The sequence below is a fragment of the Oryx dammah genome, unplaced genomic scaffold (genome assembly GCF_014754425.2).
Source record: "Oryx dammah isolate SB20612 unplaced genomic scaffold, SCBI_Odam_1.1 HiC_scaffold_9, whole genome shotgun sequence".
Taxonomy (NCBI): Eukaryota; Metazoa; Chordata; class Mammalia; order Artiodactyla; family Bovidae; genus Oryx; species Oryx dammah.
The window spans coordinates 13,396,149-13,414,528 of NW_024070193.1; the positions used below are offsets into that span (position 1 = coordinate 13,396,149).

At 42.8% G+C, this 18,380-nt stretch overlaps 1 protein-coding gene across 2 annotated transcripts; it reads right to left on the reverse strand.

Moving 5' to 3' along the window:
* Positions 1-1,809: 1,809 nt before the first annotated feature.
* Positions 1,810-16,946, reverse strand: ACTR8 (actin related protein 8). Of its 2 annotated transcripts, XM_040247216.1 has the most exons (13): positions 16,685-16,946; positions 12,957-13,127; positions 11,461-11,571; positions 9,750-9,854; positions 9,297-9,470; positions 8,704-8,797; positions 8,364-8,496; positions 6,397-6,550; positions 5,500-5,595; positions 4,857-4,997; positions 3,650-3,914; positions 2,933-3,096; positions 1,895-2,157 (listed from the first exon to the last, which is right to left on the reverse strand). In XM_040247216.1, exons 1-13 carry the CDS (start codon positions 16,805-16,807, stop codon positions 2,014-2,016), a joined length of 1,875 nt encoding a protein of 624 aa, XP_040103150.1. In that variant the 5' UTR covers positions 16,808-16,946; the 3' UTR covers positions 1,895-2,013. The 2 variants fall into 2 exon arrangements, with proteins under 2 accessions (XP_040103151.1, XP_040103150.1); XM_040247217.1 differs by lacking the exon at positions 12,957-13,127 and having other exon boundaries at positions 1,810-2,157.
* Between the last annotated feature and the right edge of the window lie 1,434 nt (positions 16,947-18,380).

Sequence of the window (18,380 nt, forward strand, 5' to 3'; positions counted from 1 at the left end):
TCACCAAAAGTTGGTTATATTAGCATTTGTATTTTTCTAGGAAAGCCTGTCTCTTTCACACAGTGCAAGACTGCATCTGCTCTAGAATGTGGATCAGTTTCAGGTGGATGACTGTTAAAATGTTTTTGTAGAGTATCCCTAAAGGGCCATGCCACTCCTCTGATACACGCCTTGCTGCTGCTGATGCTAAGTCGCTTCAGTTGTGTCTGACTCTATGTGACCCCACAGACGGCAGCCTACCAGGCTCCCCTGTCCCTGGGATTCTCCAGGCAAGAACACTGGAGTGGGCTGCCATTTCCTTCTCCAATGCATGAAAGTGAAAAGTGAAAGTGGAATTGCTCAGTTGTGTCTGACTCTTAGCAACCCCATGGACTGCAGCCCACCAGGCTCCTCCTCCATGGGATTTTCCAGGCAAGAGTACTGGAGTGGGGTGCCACTGCCTTCTCCAGATACATGTCTTACAAAGACCAAAATAAAGAAGCATAGAGTGTACAGCTTCACAAGCAAATAATTAGTAATGCCTGAGGCAATACAGTTAATGTGGTAAAGCTCACTTACTTGTTGTGTTCAGTTTGCATGGTGCTTTTAAGTGCTGATAATAAAAAATGGACATGACCTATGTCAAAACATGGACCAGAAACCAACTTCCTCTGAATCAACCTCTACCAGTTTTAATAGCAAATTGCTATTATGTGAAAAGCTATTATAAACAGAATTCCTTATGCTTTTAGAACTAGGTAGCTAGTATTAAATTGTGTTGAAACAACCCAGAAACGTAAAATCCTAAGTGTATAAACTTAATTAAAAACTTAAAAAAAAGCATACAGTTTTCAGATTGAAGGCAAGCATCCCAAAGAAGACAAGCAAGTTAAAATTTTGTTACACTGGCAGGCTCTTCTTTGTTTCCAACCTACTGAGCACACACTCAAGATAATCCTATTTATTTAAAATACTCTAGTATTTCTCCATGTCCTAAACTTCCAGCCATCCTTTTTTTTGGCCCCAATGTTTACGGGGTCTTACTTCCTGACCAAGGATCGAACCTATGATCACAGCAGTGAATGCACTGAGTCCTAACCAGTGGACCGCCAGGGAAGGCTCCCAACCACGCCTGTTTTTATATTCCACTTGCCTGTCTCTTACCTTCACCTACTTTTCTTTCCGCCAGACCCACCCCCAGCCCCAGTTCTAGAGATCACAGTGAACAAGAAGTACTCTGAGAGCTTTCACTTTGCTTTTCAGGTAAAGGAAGACTGGGGAGCTAATGATTAATTTAGTAACTATGACAGGTACCTTTGTCTAAATTATATATAAACCATTTCTACTTGGCTTTAGGAAGAAAATGAGTTTGCCTTTTCTGTTTCTGTTCTGGTCAAATTGTGACTGGTTTCCTTTCCCAAGCCCACCCCAGATCATGTGGGTAACAAAAGCCAACCAGCCCAACCTTAAATCTTTGCTTCTGGAAATCTAGACCTGGATGGGCCCTGTTATTTTTTGTAATCCAAGGGAAAATTTTAAAAATGAAACAAAACAACAACAAAACACCTTTTTTTTTTTTCCTAAGGAATTTTAGCAGCATACAGAAGTCATGACATACGTTTATGCTATACAAGAGGGAAAATGTGTAACAGACATTTCTCACAATTCAGGTACACAGTCACATACCCACCCCTCATGGGTACCTGAGACTGCCTAACACTCAGAAGTCAACCTAAAGGAAGGGCTTCACCACCTGAGAACCACTCTACTGCAGCAATGGACATCATCGGGAGTCTGAGATGCTAAGGAAGAGCAGGAAAATTCACCACGGAAGACTAAGTTCATATTTATTCTCAAATGTCCTGACTACAAAAGCAGCTTATTTTTTTACACTAATGTAATGTGTTCAACAAAAAAAAAATTAAGATTCATTTCTTTTCATGAAACTTAAAAGCACCTAAGTCAATAAATTATACTAAGTCTTTTATACCACAAGGTTTGTGCTGATCTCCAACAGCGACTTTTCTGTCCATTTCACCACACAAAAGCAGCTCGCTCTCGTAGCATGCGGACGCCAAAGCGCTGCCACTCTCTCTGATAAATCCACAGTTCCTGTGTGGTATCCAAACAAGCCAACACTGCCCCTCCTTTCCAGGCAATCAGCCGGGGATCCATGTCCTAGAGAAGAAATGACAAAGATATTTCAATGAAAACGGACAAGATATATACTTAATCATTTACTGGAATTTAGGGGCAGACTCATGCAGGACCTATGAACTAACCACAGACATTTTCTATTCTAGTTCACAAGAAAATTTTTCGGTTTTTATTACTGAAGATGCTATTATTCACTACTTCCTATTATTCCACTAATAGTCCCTATAAGCCGGACCATTTCTAAGGAAATAACTTATTTTGAAATTTCAGTGGAATAAATATATCCCATAACCTCTCCCTCTGAATGAAAATTAAACAGAAATATTCCCCGGAACTGTCAGTGAGAATGATAAAATACAGACACAATCTGTTTCTAAATTGCTGTTTATGGTTTCCATGACAGTTCAAACCAAAAAGATCCTTGAAGATCACCTGGTCTAGGGACCAGCAGGAGATTCTCAATATGAACGAGATGAAAATGGACCTGTTCTAGTTGACAGTGTGAGTACAGTCAGTCTTCTCCTTGCCCACCCCATCCTTTGACAAGTCAGAAGTCGGTCATGCTAATCTGGAGAACACAGCAGGGACTGAAAGCCAGTAATCCAGTCCCTGAGTCCAGAGCTCCTTCCACCACATCTGTGTGACCTGCTGAAGGTAATTTTTCTACTTGCCCCAAGCCCCCGAGAACACCCCCTACACAGCCTCATGCCTCCCAGGATTTTCTCTGTCCACATACAACTACAAATAATGCTGTTTCACCGGAAAAAGAGTCTGACCTGCACCATGTACAACATACCTTGGGCCTTGTGATCACATCTACATTTTCAATAATTCGCCTGAATGAAGGTGGCATTTTATTGAGAATTCTGTGCTGCAGAAATTCTTGGGCTTTATGAAACATCAAACCACCTCCCACCACCAGGATGGAGCTGTACATCTTCTTTTTGGTTTCATCAGATGCTGAAAAGACAGTGAAATCCCTTTCACGCTTTTTCTCCGTATCTACCATCACCCTAGGCCAAGTCATCATCATTTATTGCTTGGTAAAGGCAGGAGCCCCTCAAAGTGCTCTCCCCCACCTATCTTCAACAATGCTACAATACAGCCAGAGGAACCTTGCAAAGCTCAAAACATGAGCAAGTTGCTGTCCCCACATATGCCCCGCCCCCAACCCTGCTACTAGCAGGATCAGGACCTCAACCTCTAAGGGGGCTACAAAGCCCAGTGTGGTGTGTACCCATGCCTCCCACAGCCTCACCCTGCTTCCCAGTCACACTGGCCTGTACATAGGCTGCTTCTTCTACCTAGAATGCCTTTATGTGGTAATTTGACTTGTTTTGGCCTTTGGTACTTGGTTCTATGTTCAAGAAGGCCAGGAATCAGATTCTAATACCTGACAATGGTGGCACAAAGTAGGTCCTCGATAGTTTTTGAATGAACATGCTGCAGGATAAAACTACACCCTAGCCTGAACCCTGGAACTGCTCGCTCCCGGCTCCCCAGATGTGCTTACAACAGCAGTCTATGCTATGGAGGATGGCTTTGTCCAGGCCCAGGGCTTTCCCTTCAAACAGCGAGATGGCAGTCTTCCTGGACATCAGTGCGGTGAGAGCCTCCTCAGAATCATTGCCAGCCATCAAACAGTCTCCCTGGGAGGGTCCCAGATCCACCTCCTGGGAATGCAGTCTTTCTGGAAGGTCAGAGGACTGGCCACGAAGGTCCCCTTCGAATCCAATGGGTTTGGATGCAGACTTCCGGTCAGCAGTAGCTTTTGCAGACTTTAAATCAAGCAAAAGGAGAGTCGAATGGATGGTCCGACTATGACAGTGGTCAGTGTTCTCCAGCTGGATGTCCCCTCCCCACCCCCCTGCTGGACACTATAAAACAAAGCCCTGTCTCTGTGCCGCAGACAGGAAACACCCCACAGCACGCAACCTAGCACCCAGTCCCCGCCCCCGCATCACTGGGTGGGGTGGTGCAGAAGACGAGGACATGCTAACAAACCAAGGCAACCCCAGGCTGGCAGCGCAAACCACAGAACTTTCCGAACATTGGCGGGATTTTAAGACTGAAATGTTGACGCTGATGAACTATTCCCTCCTGAGCTTTTGAGTATAGTTACTTCAGTGGAATTCTTGGGCCAGTGGCTGTCATGGGTCCTCATTTTCAGACCTTATCTATGCAATCTCATGCTCAGTTTGGGGACAGGAACAAAGACCAGAGCAGGTTTACAGCCCTCTTCTCTCCACCATGAACTGCTGTTTCACTGGCAGGTAACAGCTTTAATTTGTGCCCCTGCAGCAGACATCCTACAACTACGATAGGCTCTGAACAAAGGAATTCAGTTCCTTGCCTATGCCTACCCACCTTTCATGTGATAATTTAAAAACAGGTCAGAAAAAAAACAGGTGAGATTTTACTGAAAATACTACTGGAAAAATATTCAAAAGAGGAAAAGTTCAGAAATAATACACACCAAAAGGGAAGCATCATCATTAAATTAACTTTCACATGTGTGGAGTAGTATTCTGAAAATAGATGTTTGCTGAACAAAGAAATGTGCCATCTGGATTTTAAATGTAGACTTCATCTATGGTCCTAAAAATAGTATCAGCTTTAGCATACTGTCAGACTGCAGTCATTGCAACAATCCATTAAGTGTGGGCAAACTTCTCTCTCATGCACAAAACTATCTCCTCTCACCCCGAGTTACCACAGACCTGCTCCTGCTTGCTCTGCGTGGCCAGCAGGTACTGCTCATCATGAGGATCCTCAGGGTCACCCTGGGATCTGTGCTGTAAAGTTGTCATTTTCTGTCCAACGATTCCAAAAGTTGCTGGATAAAACAAAGCCATTGGAGCCTGGGCAGGGAAGAAAAAGAACGACCAATCAAGGCTACTGCCTCCTGAAAAAACTGACCCATTAAATAAATCATGTCCTTCCAAAAACAAAACTGGCAGGTCAGATCCTGTAAGTCGGATTGAGTAAGCATTGTCTCTTGGAAGGAGCATTATTTCCTCAGTGTGTAATGGGCTTCATCATCAAAATGAATGGGTGATATAACACCTGACAGAGAAATCTCAAAGTGAATGCAAAATGAGTGCCTAGTAAACTACTTTATAATTTCCTAGAATGGTGTCTCTCTCTAAATAGCAACTCCTCACACAGTGCCTAATTAAAAAGATGGCTCAGATCTCTTCTGATCTATTCTGTATCAGTGGTTTAAACGTTGGGCTAGCAGCTCATTTACACCTAGTTGGCATTCTGACTTCATGAGGTTTCCAGCAAATACACATTCTCTCAGTCTGACTGAACCTGGCTGCCTTTCTTTCTACCCATGGGAAATACACACCCATATGTTACCTGGAGTTTTTCATCTCCCAATCGAAACTGGTAAAGAAGGGCAGGGGAATCTGGATGTCGAATCTGAAACTCATGGTCCTGAAGCCCAGAGATGTCCTGAATCCGGGGAAAGACGCTGTCAGTCAATCAGGAAAAGTGCACGCAAACTCTACAAATGACAAGCCTCTCTGTGGTCTAAATCTCACCCACGAAAGGGTTGCTCTACAACTTTCTAACACTTCCACTGGAACTTAAAAAACAGGACTTCAACTGTACCTTGTTTCTCTTTCAACATTTCTGAAATTGACACTACCTGAATTTCTGGTTTCTTTCATTATCAATATACACGAATACAAACAATGTCCAAACCAACAAGTAAATTCCCTCAATAACTGGGAAATGTTACCCTGTTTTACATTTCTCAAAAAAATTTTTACTCAGAATTTTATTACTCGAACAAGGTTTTTTAAAAAAGTCTAAAACGAACAGTATAATAAGGTAGCAATTCACATACAGCAATGATTAAATGCTGACTGTTCACAATAGTAAGAAAGTACTTCTTACTAATAAAAAACTTAATAAAATTCCATTTTATTAACTGTCTGTAACTATGTATTTACCTGCTACTGTTCATTACATCTAAAGGTTGATCTTTATCCTTAGAATGATCACAGATCCTAAGAAGAGAGAAATCTACTCTCTTAAAAAAAAAACTAGCTGTGTTTTCCTGAGTATGAGATACTGCTGTATGGGTCTGACCTTACCAAAAATCTCTCACTTCTTAAGAGCTTCAGCCTCAAGGTTTTATCAACTCGGGTTGAATGAGTAGCACAGAACTGTTAATTTTGTAATTATCCTTAAATATCTTCAATTTTCCCTGAAAACAAAAATAATCAGCAATTTTGATTTTGCTCTCACCTGATCCAAATGACAAAAAGTTTCTTTAAGGTGCTGCAGAAGAAGGCAATCCATTTTATTTGTTAACTGGCATTCTCTGTAAGGGAAACCAGCTCGCTGCATCAGCCAGTAAAAGCATCTTGACACATCAGATCCACCATATGCCAGACAGAGCCTGGAGTTAAGAGAAAAGGGCAGCTAAAAAGATGCAAAGGGTGTTCCAAAAACTCAATCAGGCACAGTGAAACAGCAAGTTTCAAGAAATGTAAGGATAAGTTAAAGAAAGGGCATAATGGATGTAAAGGAGAGAGAAGGAAACTAGGAAAAACCAGTGGTGAGCATCAAGAAGTAAAAATGCTACTTGCAAAAAAATCCAAGAGACAGAATACACATTAAGTCCAGCTCATTGCCAAGTCCATATGTATAGCATATGACAGCTGTTTGCCTATCTACACTTACCGGCATATAGAGATGACAGGGAATAACATCAAAACACAAATCTCTCTTGTGGGAGAAGAACTCTGAGACTACTAGCCACTAGCTGAACATTTCTACCATCTGGAGGGATCACTGCTGTGCTGTTTCAGTGGTAGAAGACCTGGGGTCCAGTGTTCTCTCTGTACTTTAAGAAGCAATGGCATTAAGTAATACAAATGGAGGAGCTCAAACGACTCAATCAGGGTTTGAGAATGCACTGTAACCTAGGAGGTAACAGCTTAACTTTTCTCAAGGACAGCTTAGGCCCTCTTTTAGGTTTGTTTCTATGCCTTAAAAGTCAAAACTACCTATGTGAGTGACAGGAAGAATAAAATCAGCCTGAAGAAGCCATCCTGGAAGCACAAAACGCTGCAGAGAACTGGGTATATGCACTACCTGGTATGCTCACCTGTGCTGGGCTTGTCTCAGATAAGCAAGCTGCAAACCTGCTCAGGCTAGTTACTTTATTAATTCTTCTGTCAGTGATAATGTAATGAAGGGATTGGACCACCACCAAGTTACTCTTCACTCAACAAAAATAACCTGACAAGAAAAGCAAATACTCAGGAGACCCTGGTGGCCTAGTGGTTAGGATTCTGAGCTTTCACTGCAGCGGCCTAGGTTCAATCCCTGGTCGGGGAACTGAGATCCTGCAAGCTATGCAGTGTGGCCAAAAAAAAAGAAAGAGAGAGAAAAGCAGATACTCAAAATGCTAGCTAGACAATTTAGACCTAAAAACCTACTGTCTCCTAAATGACTTGCCTATATAAAGCTTTGCTGTGAGTGACTGCCACACCAGTGAGAGACACAGAGCTAACACACACACTTCTCCTATGGGAAAGCACACAGCACACACTAGGGCTTCCATGAACTCAATGATGTGAGCTCACACTGTTGTTGTTTTTAGTTCGTAAGTCGTGTCCCAACTCTCTGCGGTCCCATAGCCTATAGCCTGCCAGGCTCCTCTGTCCATGGCATTCCCCAGGCAAGAAAATGAGAGTGGGTTGCCATTTCCTTTACCAGGGGATCTTCCTGACCCAGGAACTGAACCTGTGTTTCCTGCACTGGCAGGCAGGTTCTTCACCATTGAGCTACCCAGGAAGCCTGGGCTCATATCAGAGGGTTCCAACGGAACCAGTTTAGAGCCTTGTTATACCCTAGAATCACCAGTATATAGCCTTGTTCAAATCTGCACTTCCACAATCTCGCTGGCTTCATAAAAAAAATGTGAATACATAATTCCTAGGCATCAGAGGCTTCCCTGATGGCTCAGAGGTCAAAAAGTGTCTGCCCGAAATGCGGGAGACCTGGGTTTGATCCCTGGGTCGGGAAGATCCCCTGGAGAAGGAAATGGTAACCCACTCCAGTATTCTTGCCTGGAGAATCACACAGACGGAGGAGCCTGATGGGCTACATATAATTCCTATAAAAACTTCTAACTCAAGATGCTTTTAGTTGAATAGGCTGTAAAGGAAGAGGAAGCAGAGAAAACCTCCTCCGAAGCTCCTCACCGAGTGTTCCGATGAGAGACTCCATCCTCCACACAGCACACGCTTGTCTTCTGGTCTCCGACATCTACAATACACGTGCTGCTTAAGCCACTGCCAAAGGTGGCGCACACAGACTCCTGATGGACCACAATCCCTAAAAAACAAAAGGCAGACAGTGATCAGCTAGGGAGCAGAAAAGATCCTGTAACAAATATCTAATTAAAGTCTAGGAACCCCCAGGCAAGCATCACTGACCCTCCCAGAATAAGCATTTCAGTCAAGCAGTGAATTAAATCAACTGTGTCAGGAAAAAACAAAACAATCTCATTTCAGGCAGGTTTCCCTGGAATAACAGACATACCTGAAAAACCCATCTTCATTAGGATCATATTCACTAATTCTTTCACATGCTGTTTATTATAGATATCAGGAATTAATAAGATACATCTGTAATACTAAAAAGAAGAACAAAGGAGAAAAAGATAAAATGGTTAATATTCAAGTCAGGTCAAAACAAATTTTACTCAGAGAGGATTCTCTCTAAAGAAGCAGCAGCAATGGCTAGAGGCCCAAAGTAAAAGCTCAAGCTCTCTGCTATCTTTTAGGTTTTATATTTTAAAAAAAGTTGAAGTTTTGTGGACCTTTTTTTCCTTTTGAATTATTTAAAACTTGTAAAATGAAAAAATATGACAACTGATGTGTCCAAAAAAGGTCCAGAGAGAACATATAAACACGAGCAAGTTTGCTGATTGCAGAGCAATAGAAATACCAAGAACCAAACAAAATGAGGGAAAAAAAAGAAAGCACCAGATGGGAATTTAGTGAAGGAAAAAAGGATATTCTTAACACCTTAAATTGGAGACGGCTTCAAGGACACTGTCTTACAAAGAATGGTGTACTTTTATTGACCAAGAATCTCTAAAGACAATTCAGTAACTGGGAATTTCTGTTTACCTTTAAATCTTTCAGTGGGATTTCCAAGTATTTTTGTATTGCATGAGACCATATTACTTCAATATCTGCCAGAACAGCTGTAAGAGAGCCCCCAGGTCCTGGGTGAATATTTAACTGACCTCTTCTGATAGGCCAGTGAATATTATAACAGTCCAAAGGATTAACATACAGGGCCTAGAAACAATGGGGAGATGAATACATTGTTAGAACTCTTCTCTCAGGGTTTCCCAGATTCACATTCAAAAACCAAAGGCCAGAAGTTATCAGTAACATTTGCTGACTGTTCTCCTGTTGGGGATGGAGTGTCTAATATCTCAGGAGCCAGTGTGACTGTCTCTTCCTCAGGGTAGATTACAGAATGCTTGGGAACAACCAGAACTGGGTGGCAAAGCACATTAATTTTATAAATAGGACCTATGTTTTCTTCCATTTCACTGTAAACAAGTCTCCTACCTCTTCTCCCACCAAAAACTCAGGGTGATGAGATGTGTTTGTCCACTTATTTCCAGAGCAGTGATCTAAAATCGCAGGTCGCATCTGCTTGTTGTAGGAACGTGCCTGAAACAAAGGAACATCAGAAAATTCTGAGTCTATGCAAGGAAAAAAGGAGATACAGTGGCAAATTTTAATAACGAATCCAAGATTGGTGACAAAATAGGGATTGGTCACAAGTGGATTCTCCTGCCCTTTTCCACAACCTTGATTATTCCCCTCATGTTAACAGTCAGGCTGTGATTCACAGCCAGTCTAAAATGAATATTGCACTCTGCTGAAACTTGAATATAAATTTATATATTTGGTTAACCAAACAGTTCATTTTTTCTGTAAGATGTCTCAAGTAGCAGTTAGCTGTCTTTAACTTTATTCAAAACAACTGTTAGATTATGTTGTGATAGCTGTAACATCAGTGTGCATTTCAAACAAAAACTTGTCAAAACGGGTGAATTTTTGTGTAGCCATCTTAATATTGATGATGGGGGGAAAAAGGCAACATTTTCTGCATCGTATGCTTTGTTATTTCAAAAAAGGTAAAAATGCAACTGAAATGCACAGAAAGATATGTGCAGTAATATGGAGAAGGTGCTGTGACTTATCAAACGTGTCCAAAGTGGTCTGCAAAGTTTCGCACTGGAGATTCCTCACTGGACAATGCTCCCTGGTCCAGTAGACCAGTGAAGTTGACAGTGATCAAATCGAGACATTACTTGAGAATAATCAACATTATACCATGCAAGAGATAGCCAACACACTGAAAATATCCCAATCGAGCAATGAGTAATATTTGTACCAGCTAGGTTATGTTAATTGCTTTGATGTAGGATTGAAAGGAGTCCTGTATTATGGTCTCCTGGAAAACCACAAAGATTCATTCCAACAAGTACTGCTCCCAATTAGACCAACTGAAAGAAGCTCGTTGAAAAGCATCCAGAATTAGTCAACAGAAAATGCATAATCTTCTATCAGGATAACGTAAGACCACATGTTTGTCTATATGGAAAAACTACTATAGCTTGGATGGGAATTTCTGATTCATCCACTGTTTTCACCAGACACCACACCTTTCGATTTCCATTTATTTTATTCACAAAAGTTTTAGTGGAAAATATTTCAGATCCCCGAAAGTCTGTAAAAGGCACTCGGAACAGTTCTTTGCTCAAAAACATAAAAAGTTTTGGGAAGACAGAATTATGAAGTTGCCTGAAAAGCAGTAGAAGGCAGTGGAACAAAACAGTGAACACACTGTTCAATAAAGTTCTTGGTAAAAATGAAAAATTTGTCTTTTATTTTTACTTAAAAACTGAAGGAACTTTTTGGACATAGACTCATGTCCATCCCCAGCAGTACTGGTTTATCACACTAAAAGGACAAACATAGTAAGAATACAGCTTCTCATCAAGATGCTGGAATAATACACTCAAGACTCTCAGGCAAACTAAATGTTCATCAACTTGACATAAGAAACGCTACCTTACAAACTGGCGTGCCTAGACATTTGTAACACCAATTTAGGCATTCTGCAGGTGGTTATAAATGGTTTTCTTTCCTTTTTAAAGAAAATCCCATCTTTAATAATTTGCATAATGAAACAGGGAGTGCACACGAATGGTTATGACATAATAGCACTGGTCAAGGGATGAATCTGAAGAAAGAGCTGAGACCCAACCTGCTCAGGGGACACAGGAATCCGTCTTGTACCATTCGACATCTTTTTAGACCATATTGCTTGATCCACCATTTTAAGGCCATTTTGCCTTTGTTCGTTACTTTCAGGTTTCTGGCAGAAAAGAAACAGTGATGAACAGTATAAATGATTTAGTGAAAAAGAGAAAGTAACGACAAAATACTAATTTAACCTAGCAAGAGGAAATGCTCCCTCATCAACAAGCGTGTCCTTCACTTATATCACGTATGTTAACCCTAAGAATTCAAAGTAACCTTTTTATTATTTATTAAAAAAAAACAAAAACAGAAAAGCACCATCACATAAACCAACTGTTGCAATTATCTATAACCTCAAGGGACTTCTGACTTAATATCAGAGCATAGCACACTTTAAACTTACCAAGTATTTCTAGACTCTTCCATATATCGATATTACTTTCATGCTTACAATTTTATAGCAATATTTTTCCTACATGTGTTATTTCACTTAGTTAATGAGTATTCAAGTTATTGTGATATTGCAAAGAACATTCCATAAGTACTTTTGAAAAGATTATTTTATTTTCTTTCTATTTTTACTCCTGAGATTTAGTCCCTAAGATAGAATTAGAAGATCCAAAGGTATAAGTGAGTTTTAAACCCTTACATTGTCAAGTTATAGTTAAGTTTAGAAATGAACTTAAGGATGGTTTGCTAGTTATGCTAGAAAATGAAACCCTAAGGCCTACTATCAGAGTTATAGAAACTGTAAGTTCCTAAAACTATCCTTGATTTAAAGCTTAAAAGTGTATTATAATGTTATATACATATTTAATACCTATCATGAAAATTTTTCCTGTTAATTATCACCTGCAAAATAGGACATTTACTGCATCCTAAGTAAATGACCCCAAGAACATATTATTTTTTGCCTTAAAATTATGATTTATCCTAAGATTATAACAAGTGCTTATTGGAGGAATTCAATTTGCTACAGATTGAAAAAATAAGCTCAATATAAACTCTAAATATCTGGAAGAAAAAATATGGCAGCCAGTTAACAGACACCTGGATGCATCATTTTAAGAAACTGACAATTCTGTATCCTCCACTAAAAATCAGCTTCTTCGATACCCAATTCTTCCTGATGGGTTATAAAAATTAATTTTCTTTTGTTACAATTATTTCTATACAATCTAAAATTCCTAGCTCTGATAAAAAATTATATTTGTAACCCTGAACAATGTCATTATTTTAAGATACATTAAAGCTATGAAGATGTTGTTCAAGATGACGCCATACACTGAGTATCTAAGCCCTCCCAAGGTGACAACCTTGGGCTTTCTCTCCAGGTCCTCCATTTTGTGTGTGTGTGCTGTTTTTTTTTGTCCACACAGCGTGACTTGTGGGATCTTAGTTCCCTGACCAGGGGCTGAACTTGGCCCCTTGGCAGCAAAAGCAGAGTCTTAACCCCTGGAGTGCCAGGGAACCCCCCTCCAGGTGCTCATCCTGACTTACGTTTAGTCCCTCTCTTAGCAGCCAGCTGTCCTTGTACAGCGGCTGCCCCTGTTGCTTGTGTCTTCGTGCAATGATGTGAGGAATGCTGGCAGGAAGTGTGTCTGTAGCTCGACCAATCCTCAGAGTTGTGGAACCTGGATGTATGACAACAATGAAGTTGCTCTGGATTTGCTGTAAATATAAAACAAAGGAGTGTGACTTTAGAAAATAATATAGATGGTTAACAGGCTTAAAGAAGCTAGCTTCCTGTAATGACTATCAAACACATTTTGTATCTGTGTTTCGAGGATCTGACTCATGGCACAAAAGTCAACAAATCTTTGCTTAAATGAATGAAATCCTAAGCACCCAGTGCAAATCAAGCTATGACTTGAAGGTGTTTCTGTGCCAAGCACTACAGGTACAGTGCTGACAAGGACCAAGTCCCAGCCACTAGAGAACTTTCCATTTACTAAAGAAGACAGTTAAATAAGGAATAAGAGTGTGGGGAGTACTACGACTCGTGAAGTGCTGGGTTCCCTAAATCCGAACACCTAAAGATCTTTGTTAAAAAAATAAATAAATAAAAAGACCCTAAGGCTTCACTACAAACTTTCTGATTCAGAATCTCCTGGGAGAGAAAGCCTAGGAATCTGCAATTTACCAAAGCTCCTGACGTAACCAGTATCATCGCTCAGCTCTGACCACATTGGCTGAGTAGGTGAGGGAAGAAATGTAGTATTAGAACAGAATCGCTGTTTTCCAATGCTGGAAAGTAAGGCTCCATACAGGGACCACTTTCGAGAAGGAGCATAAACTGTATTCTGGTCACTGGTTTTTAAATACTTTACCCTTATTGAGTCTGTGCTATTTACCTAATCTGGTAAGAGTCTGGAGTTAAAGGCCAGAGTTCACAATTCTATCCTCGTATGTCTGCCTTTCACCACCCGCTCTTGGGAGACAGTCCACAAGGACTGACAAAGGAGCACAAATCAAGACAGTGGGCTTTTAGAGCCATAATTCTCAATGGAGAATATAACCTGAGTGACTGGGGAACCATTACCATGGAAACACGCTGAGGGACTCAGAGAGACTCCAACAGTCCTTCTGACAAATGGATGCCTCCGCTGAGAATGGCCTTTCCAGCACGACTCCGCAGCCAGCACCTACTCCGTTCCACCCGTTAGCTTCAGTTGTGTCTTCCTGGCCTGCCCCCTTTCGAAACATTTCTGTAACTTGCTGATAAGAAACAGTTCAGAACCTCCAAGACCAGGACCCTGCTTATTTCTCTAGCTTTACTCTAGAACTACTTCCTTCTCAGTCTCTTTGGTCTTCCAAATCCAGATTTCTCCTGATTTCTTAGCTTACAGTGCTGACCTTCAGGCCTGCACAAAGGCACTTCCCTTTGTCTGCAGTGTTCTTCCTCCCTTTTAAATCTTACTCTTCCCTTCAGGTCTTAAGTTAAATGTCATTACACCGGGTGTGTTTGTCCTGCTGTAATAAAATCTTATGGCACCCCTCCTTTTCATGACACTTGTCATTCTTACCATGATTTACTGACTGCTCTCCCAGAAGACAAAACCTTCATGTAAGAGGGGACTGTTACTGTCTCCTTCACTACTCTATGCCCAGCGCATGGCACAGAGGTCATCTGTTGAATGGTGATGGCACCATTCTCACAAGGCCTGGTGCTATTCAGCAGACTCCTCAAGCTTTTGTGTGTTATGGCCGACAACACACATCTAGGCGACTGAGTTAAACCGACGAGGCTGCTTGCCATCTGGGACAGGGTGGTGATGGTTTAGTTGCTAAGTCGTGTCTGACTCTTCCGCAATCCCATGGATTGCAGTCCCCCAGGCTCCTCTGTCCATGGGGTTTCCAAGGCAAGAATACTGGAGTGGGTTGCCATCTCCTTCTCCAGGGGATCTTCCAGACCCAGGGATCAAACTGGCATCTTCTGCTTGGCAGGTGGATTCTTTACCAATGAGTTACCTGGGAAGCCTGCTGTCAGGGACACCTGTACCCCATCAATGGCACACAGGCTGCAGGACACTGATTGGGAAGCTCTGGGAGTAAATACAGTTTTCCAAAGTCTGGACAAGGACTTTTTATTAATTACAAATTTATTTTAACATATTAGAGTAACTAGCCAGTGAATCTTACATATCATTTCCTGGATATTATTGCTTAAGAAAAGATTCAGAAGTTAAAAAAAAAAGGCATTCAGCAAATAACAGTAGAGGTGCCACAGAGGATATGGAAAAACCAAAAGGTGCTACATGACTGACTGATGTTAAGCAAAATTCCAACAGTGGTTAAGGGCTCAGGCTCTGAATTCACAGATATGGCTTCAAATTCAGACTGTGCCACTTCTTGGCTCTGACTGAAGTTCCTACCTGAGAGAGCTACTATGAGGATTAAAAGAGTTGATCATGCAGCTCGGAGTCTGGCTAGCTCTTCCAAAGTTCCCCTTCAGAAGAGGCCAGGCTCTGCCTTATACCACTCTCATGATGACACCCCTCTTAAGATCTCCAGTCTCATTTCTTGCTCTCTCTTCTTCCCTGATTTCAGATATTCTCACCTCCAACGCTTTCCCAGGCTCTCTTGGCCCAGGTCTCCTCCACAATGTTCTCCTGTCCTCACACTCCCCATGGCTAACTCCTAAATATCCTTTAGGTCTTTGTCTAGGTATCAGCTGCACAAATGGCGAAAAAAGTGGAAAAAGTGACAGAATTTATTTTCTTGGGCTTCAGCATCACTGCAGACAGTGACTGCAGCCATGAAATTAAAAGACACTTGCTTGCTCCTTGGAAGAAAAGTTATGACTAACCTAAAGAGCATGTTAAAAAGCAGAGACATCACTTTTGGTTGGACAACAAAGGTCCATATAATCAAAGCTATGGTTTTTCCAGTAGTTAGGCATGGACTTGAGAGTTGGACCACAAAGAAAGTTGAGCACTGAAGAATTGATGCTTTTGAACTGTGGTGCTTGAGACGACTCTTGAGAGTCCCTTGGACTGCAAGATCAAACCAGTCAATCCTAAGGGAAATCAACCCTGAATATTCATTGAAGGCACTGATACTGAAGCTGAAGTTCCAATACTTTGGCCACCTGATGTGAAGGGCCGACTCACTGGAAAAGAACCCTGATGCTGGGAAAGATTGAAGAAAGGAGGAGAAGAGGATGACAGAGGAGGAGATGTGGCATCACCAACTCAGTGCACCTGATTTTGAGCAAACTCTGGGAGATAAAGGACAAGGCGGCCTGGTGTGCTGCAGTCCATGCGGTCGCAAGGAATCGGACACGACTTAGCGACTGAGCAACAATGGTGCTCTGCATTAGCGAACCCGCATCAGGCCTTGTTACCGACATCAGGCCTTGTTACCTACTGCCCCAGCTCAACTGGAGCTTTCTCCTCCCGCCTCCTCTCCAAGTGGGAGCATCCTAGAGAGTGGGAACTGTCCTGGCCCCTACACACCAGCCAGTCTGCTCCCTCAACTACACGACAGTAAAGTGACAGCCCTGTCCCGGCCTCACGGTCCGGAAGGGGCTCGTACAGCAGTTGGGGGCGACCGGCGGGGACGCAGTGACCGGGCCAGCTGCCCAGTGCCCTCGGAGCGAACGGGAAATGCCCGCCTTGCACCACCCACCCGGGTGAGGGCCCAAAGCCCCGGGTCGCTCGCCAGTCTCCTCCCCTCGCCGCCCGCGCCCGGAAGCCGAGTCCGAGGCCCGGCCCCCGCCGCCTCACCTCCTGCAGCGACTCCGGCACCAGCGCGGGCACGATAGGTCGCTTCACCCCGCGCTGCTCCTTCTCCTTCTCCCCGCCCTTCTCCTTCCCGTTCTCCGCCTCTCCCTTCTCCGCCTGGGTCATGTCGGCCGCCGACGCCCCTCCAGTCTAGCTTCAGTGACGCGACGCGAACGCCAGAGAACTGGTCTCAGCGCAGACGATACCTTCGCTTACAGACAAGGCGGCCGCCAGGCGTCGGCCCAGAGGCTTCCGGGAAGGCGGAAGGGCGGAGGCCGAGCTGCCCGGAGCGGGCGGGGTGGGGGGCGGATTGGGCGGATGCGGATGCGATTGGTCAGGGCTGCCGCGTGCCGGCCAGCTACTTTGTGTTTTGTTTTGCGTACTTGCTGTTGAATCCGAGATACCTAGCCTGTCGCTTAAACCTCACACGTGTTTCCTCTGGCTTCTCAGATAACGTACGTAATTTTAGTTCTCCTCGTACTTCACTGGCTGTGCTCAGTCTGGCCTCGGATGTTAGTGTTCCCTGGAGAGTTTAGGGCATCTCTCTACAAACTACTTGGAGGACTTGATCCAGTTTCATGGCTTTAAATATGAAGATAACTCCCAAATATGTATTTCCAGTTTGGATCTCTCCCTGATAACCAACTCTTTAGTATCTCCACTTAGATGTCTACAAGGCATTGCAAACTTATGTACAAAATGGAACTCCTGATCCCCCATATCTACTCTCACTTAAACCATCCTCAGCAAGTTTCACTTTGTTTCTTCAGTCATCCACATCTTCTACAGCCAAATCCATCAGCAAATCCCAGTCTCTCAAATATGCCTTCAATGCAACCACCTCTCCATTCCTACCACCATTACCTAGTCCAATCTACTGTCTCACTTAGAACACAACATCCTCTGAATGCATTTCCCTGCTTCCAGTCTGTCCTCCTGTGATCTGGTCTTCATACAAACCAGTGTATTAATGCCTCTCCACTCCTATTTCCAGGCAGAGTTGAATAAATGCTTACAAATGGATACAAAAACACTTTTACCTGAACACCTTGGATCCAAAGACTGTTAAACACAAAATAGAATTGTCTGTACTATTCATTTTTTCATAACTGTTTTAGTGCCTATTGTGACTTCCCTGGTAGCTCAGACGGTAAAGCCTCTGCCTACAATGCAGGAGACCCGGGTTTGATCCCTGGGTCACGAAGATCCCCTGGAGAAGGAAATGGCAACCCACTCCAGTATTCTTGCCTGGAAAATCCCATGGACGGAGCCTGATAGGCTACAGTCCATGGGGTCACAAACAGTCGGACACGACTGAGCAACTTCACTTCACTTCTTCAGTGCCTATTACATGTAGCCACTGTTCAAAGCTACGTGTAATAGGCACTGAAATAGTTATGAAAAAAATGAATAGTACAGACAATTCTATTACTGTTCAAAGCAGGCTTCCCTTGTGGCTCAGCTTGTACAGAATCTGCCTGCAATGAAGGAGACCTGGGTTCAATCCCTGGGTTGGGAAAATCCCCTGGAGTAGGGGAAGGCTACCCACTCCAGTATTCTGGCCTGGAGAATTCCATGGACTGGATAGTACATGGGGTCACAAAGAGTCAGACATGACTGAGTGACTTTCATTTCACTTCACTGTTCAAAGCACTGGGATAAAGAAGAAAAATCCCTAACCAAATAGAGCTTTCATTCT

Excerpts from the sequence above, each read along its gene's own strand:
- ACTR8 (XM_040247216.1), bottom strand. The coding sequence starts at position 16,807 with ATGACCCAGGCGGAGAAGGGAGAGGCGGAGAACGGGAAGGAGAAGGGC. Across the intron at positions 8,798-9,296 it reads TCCCACTGAAAGATTTAAAG|TATTACAGATGTATCTTATT; the intron begins GTAAACAGAAAT and ends TCTTCTTTTTAG. Across the intron at positions 6,551-8,363 it reads GTCTCTCATCGGAACACTCG|GCTCTGTCTGGCATATGGTG; the intron begins GTGAGGAGCTTC and ends TCTTAACTCCAG.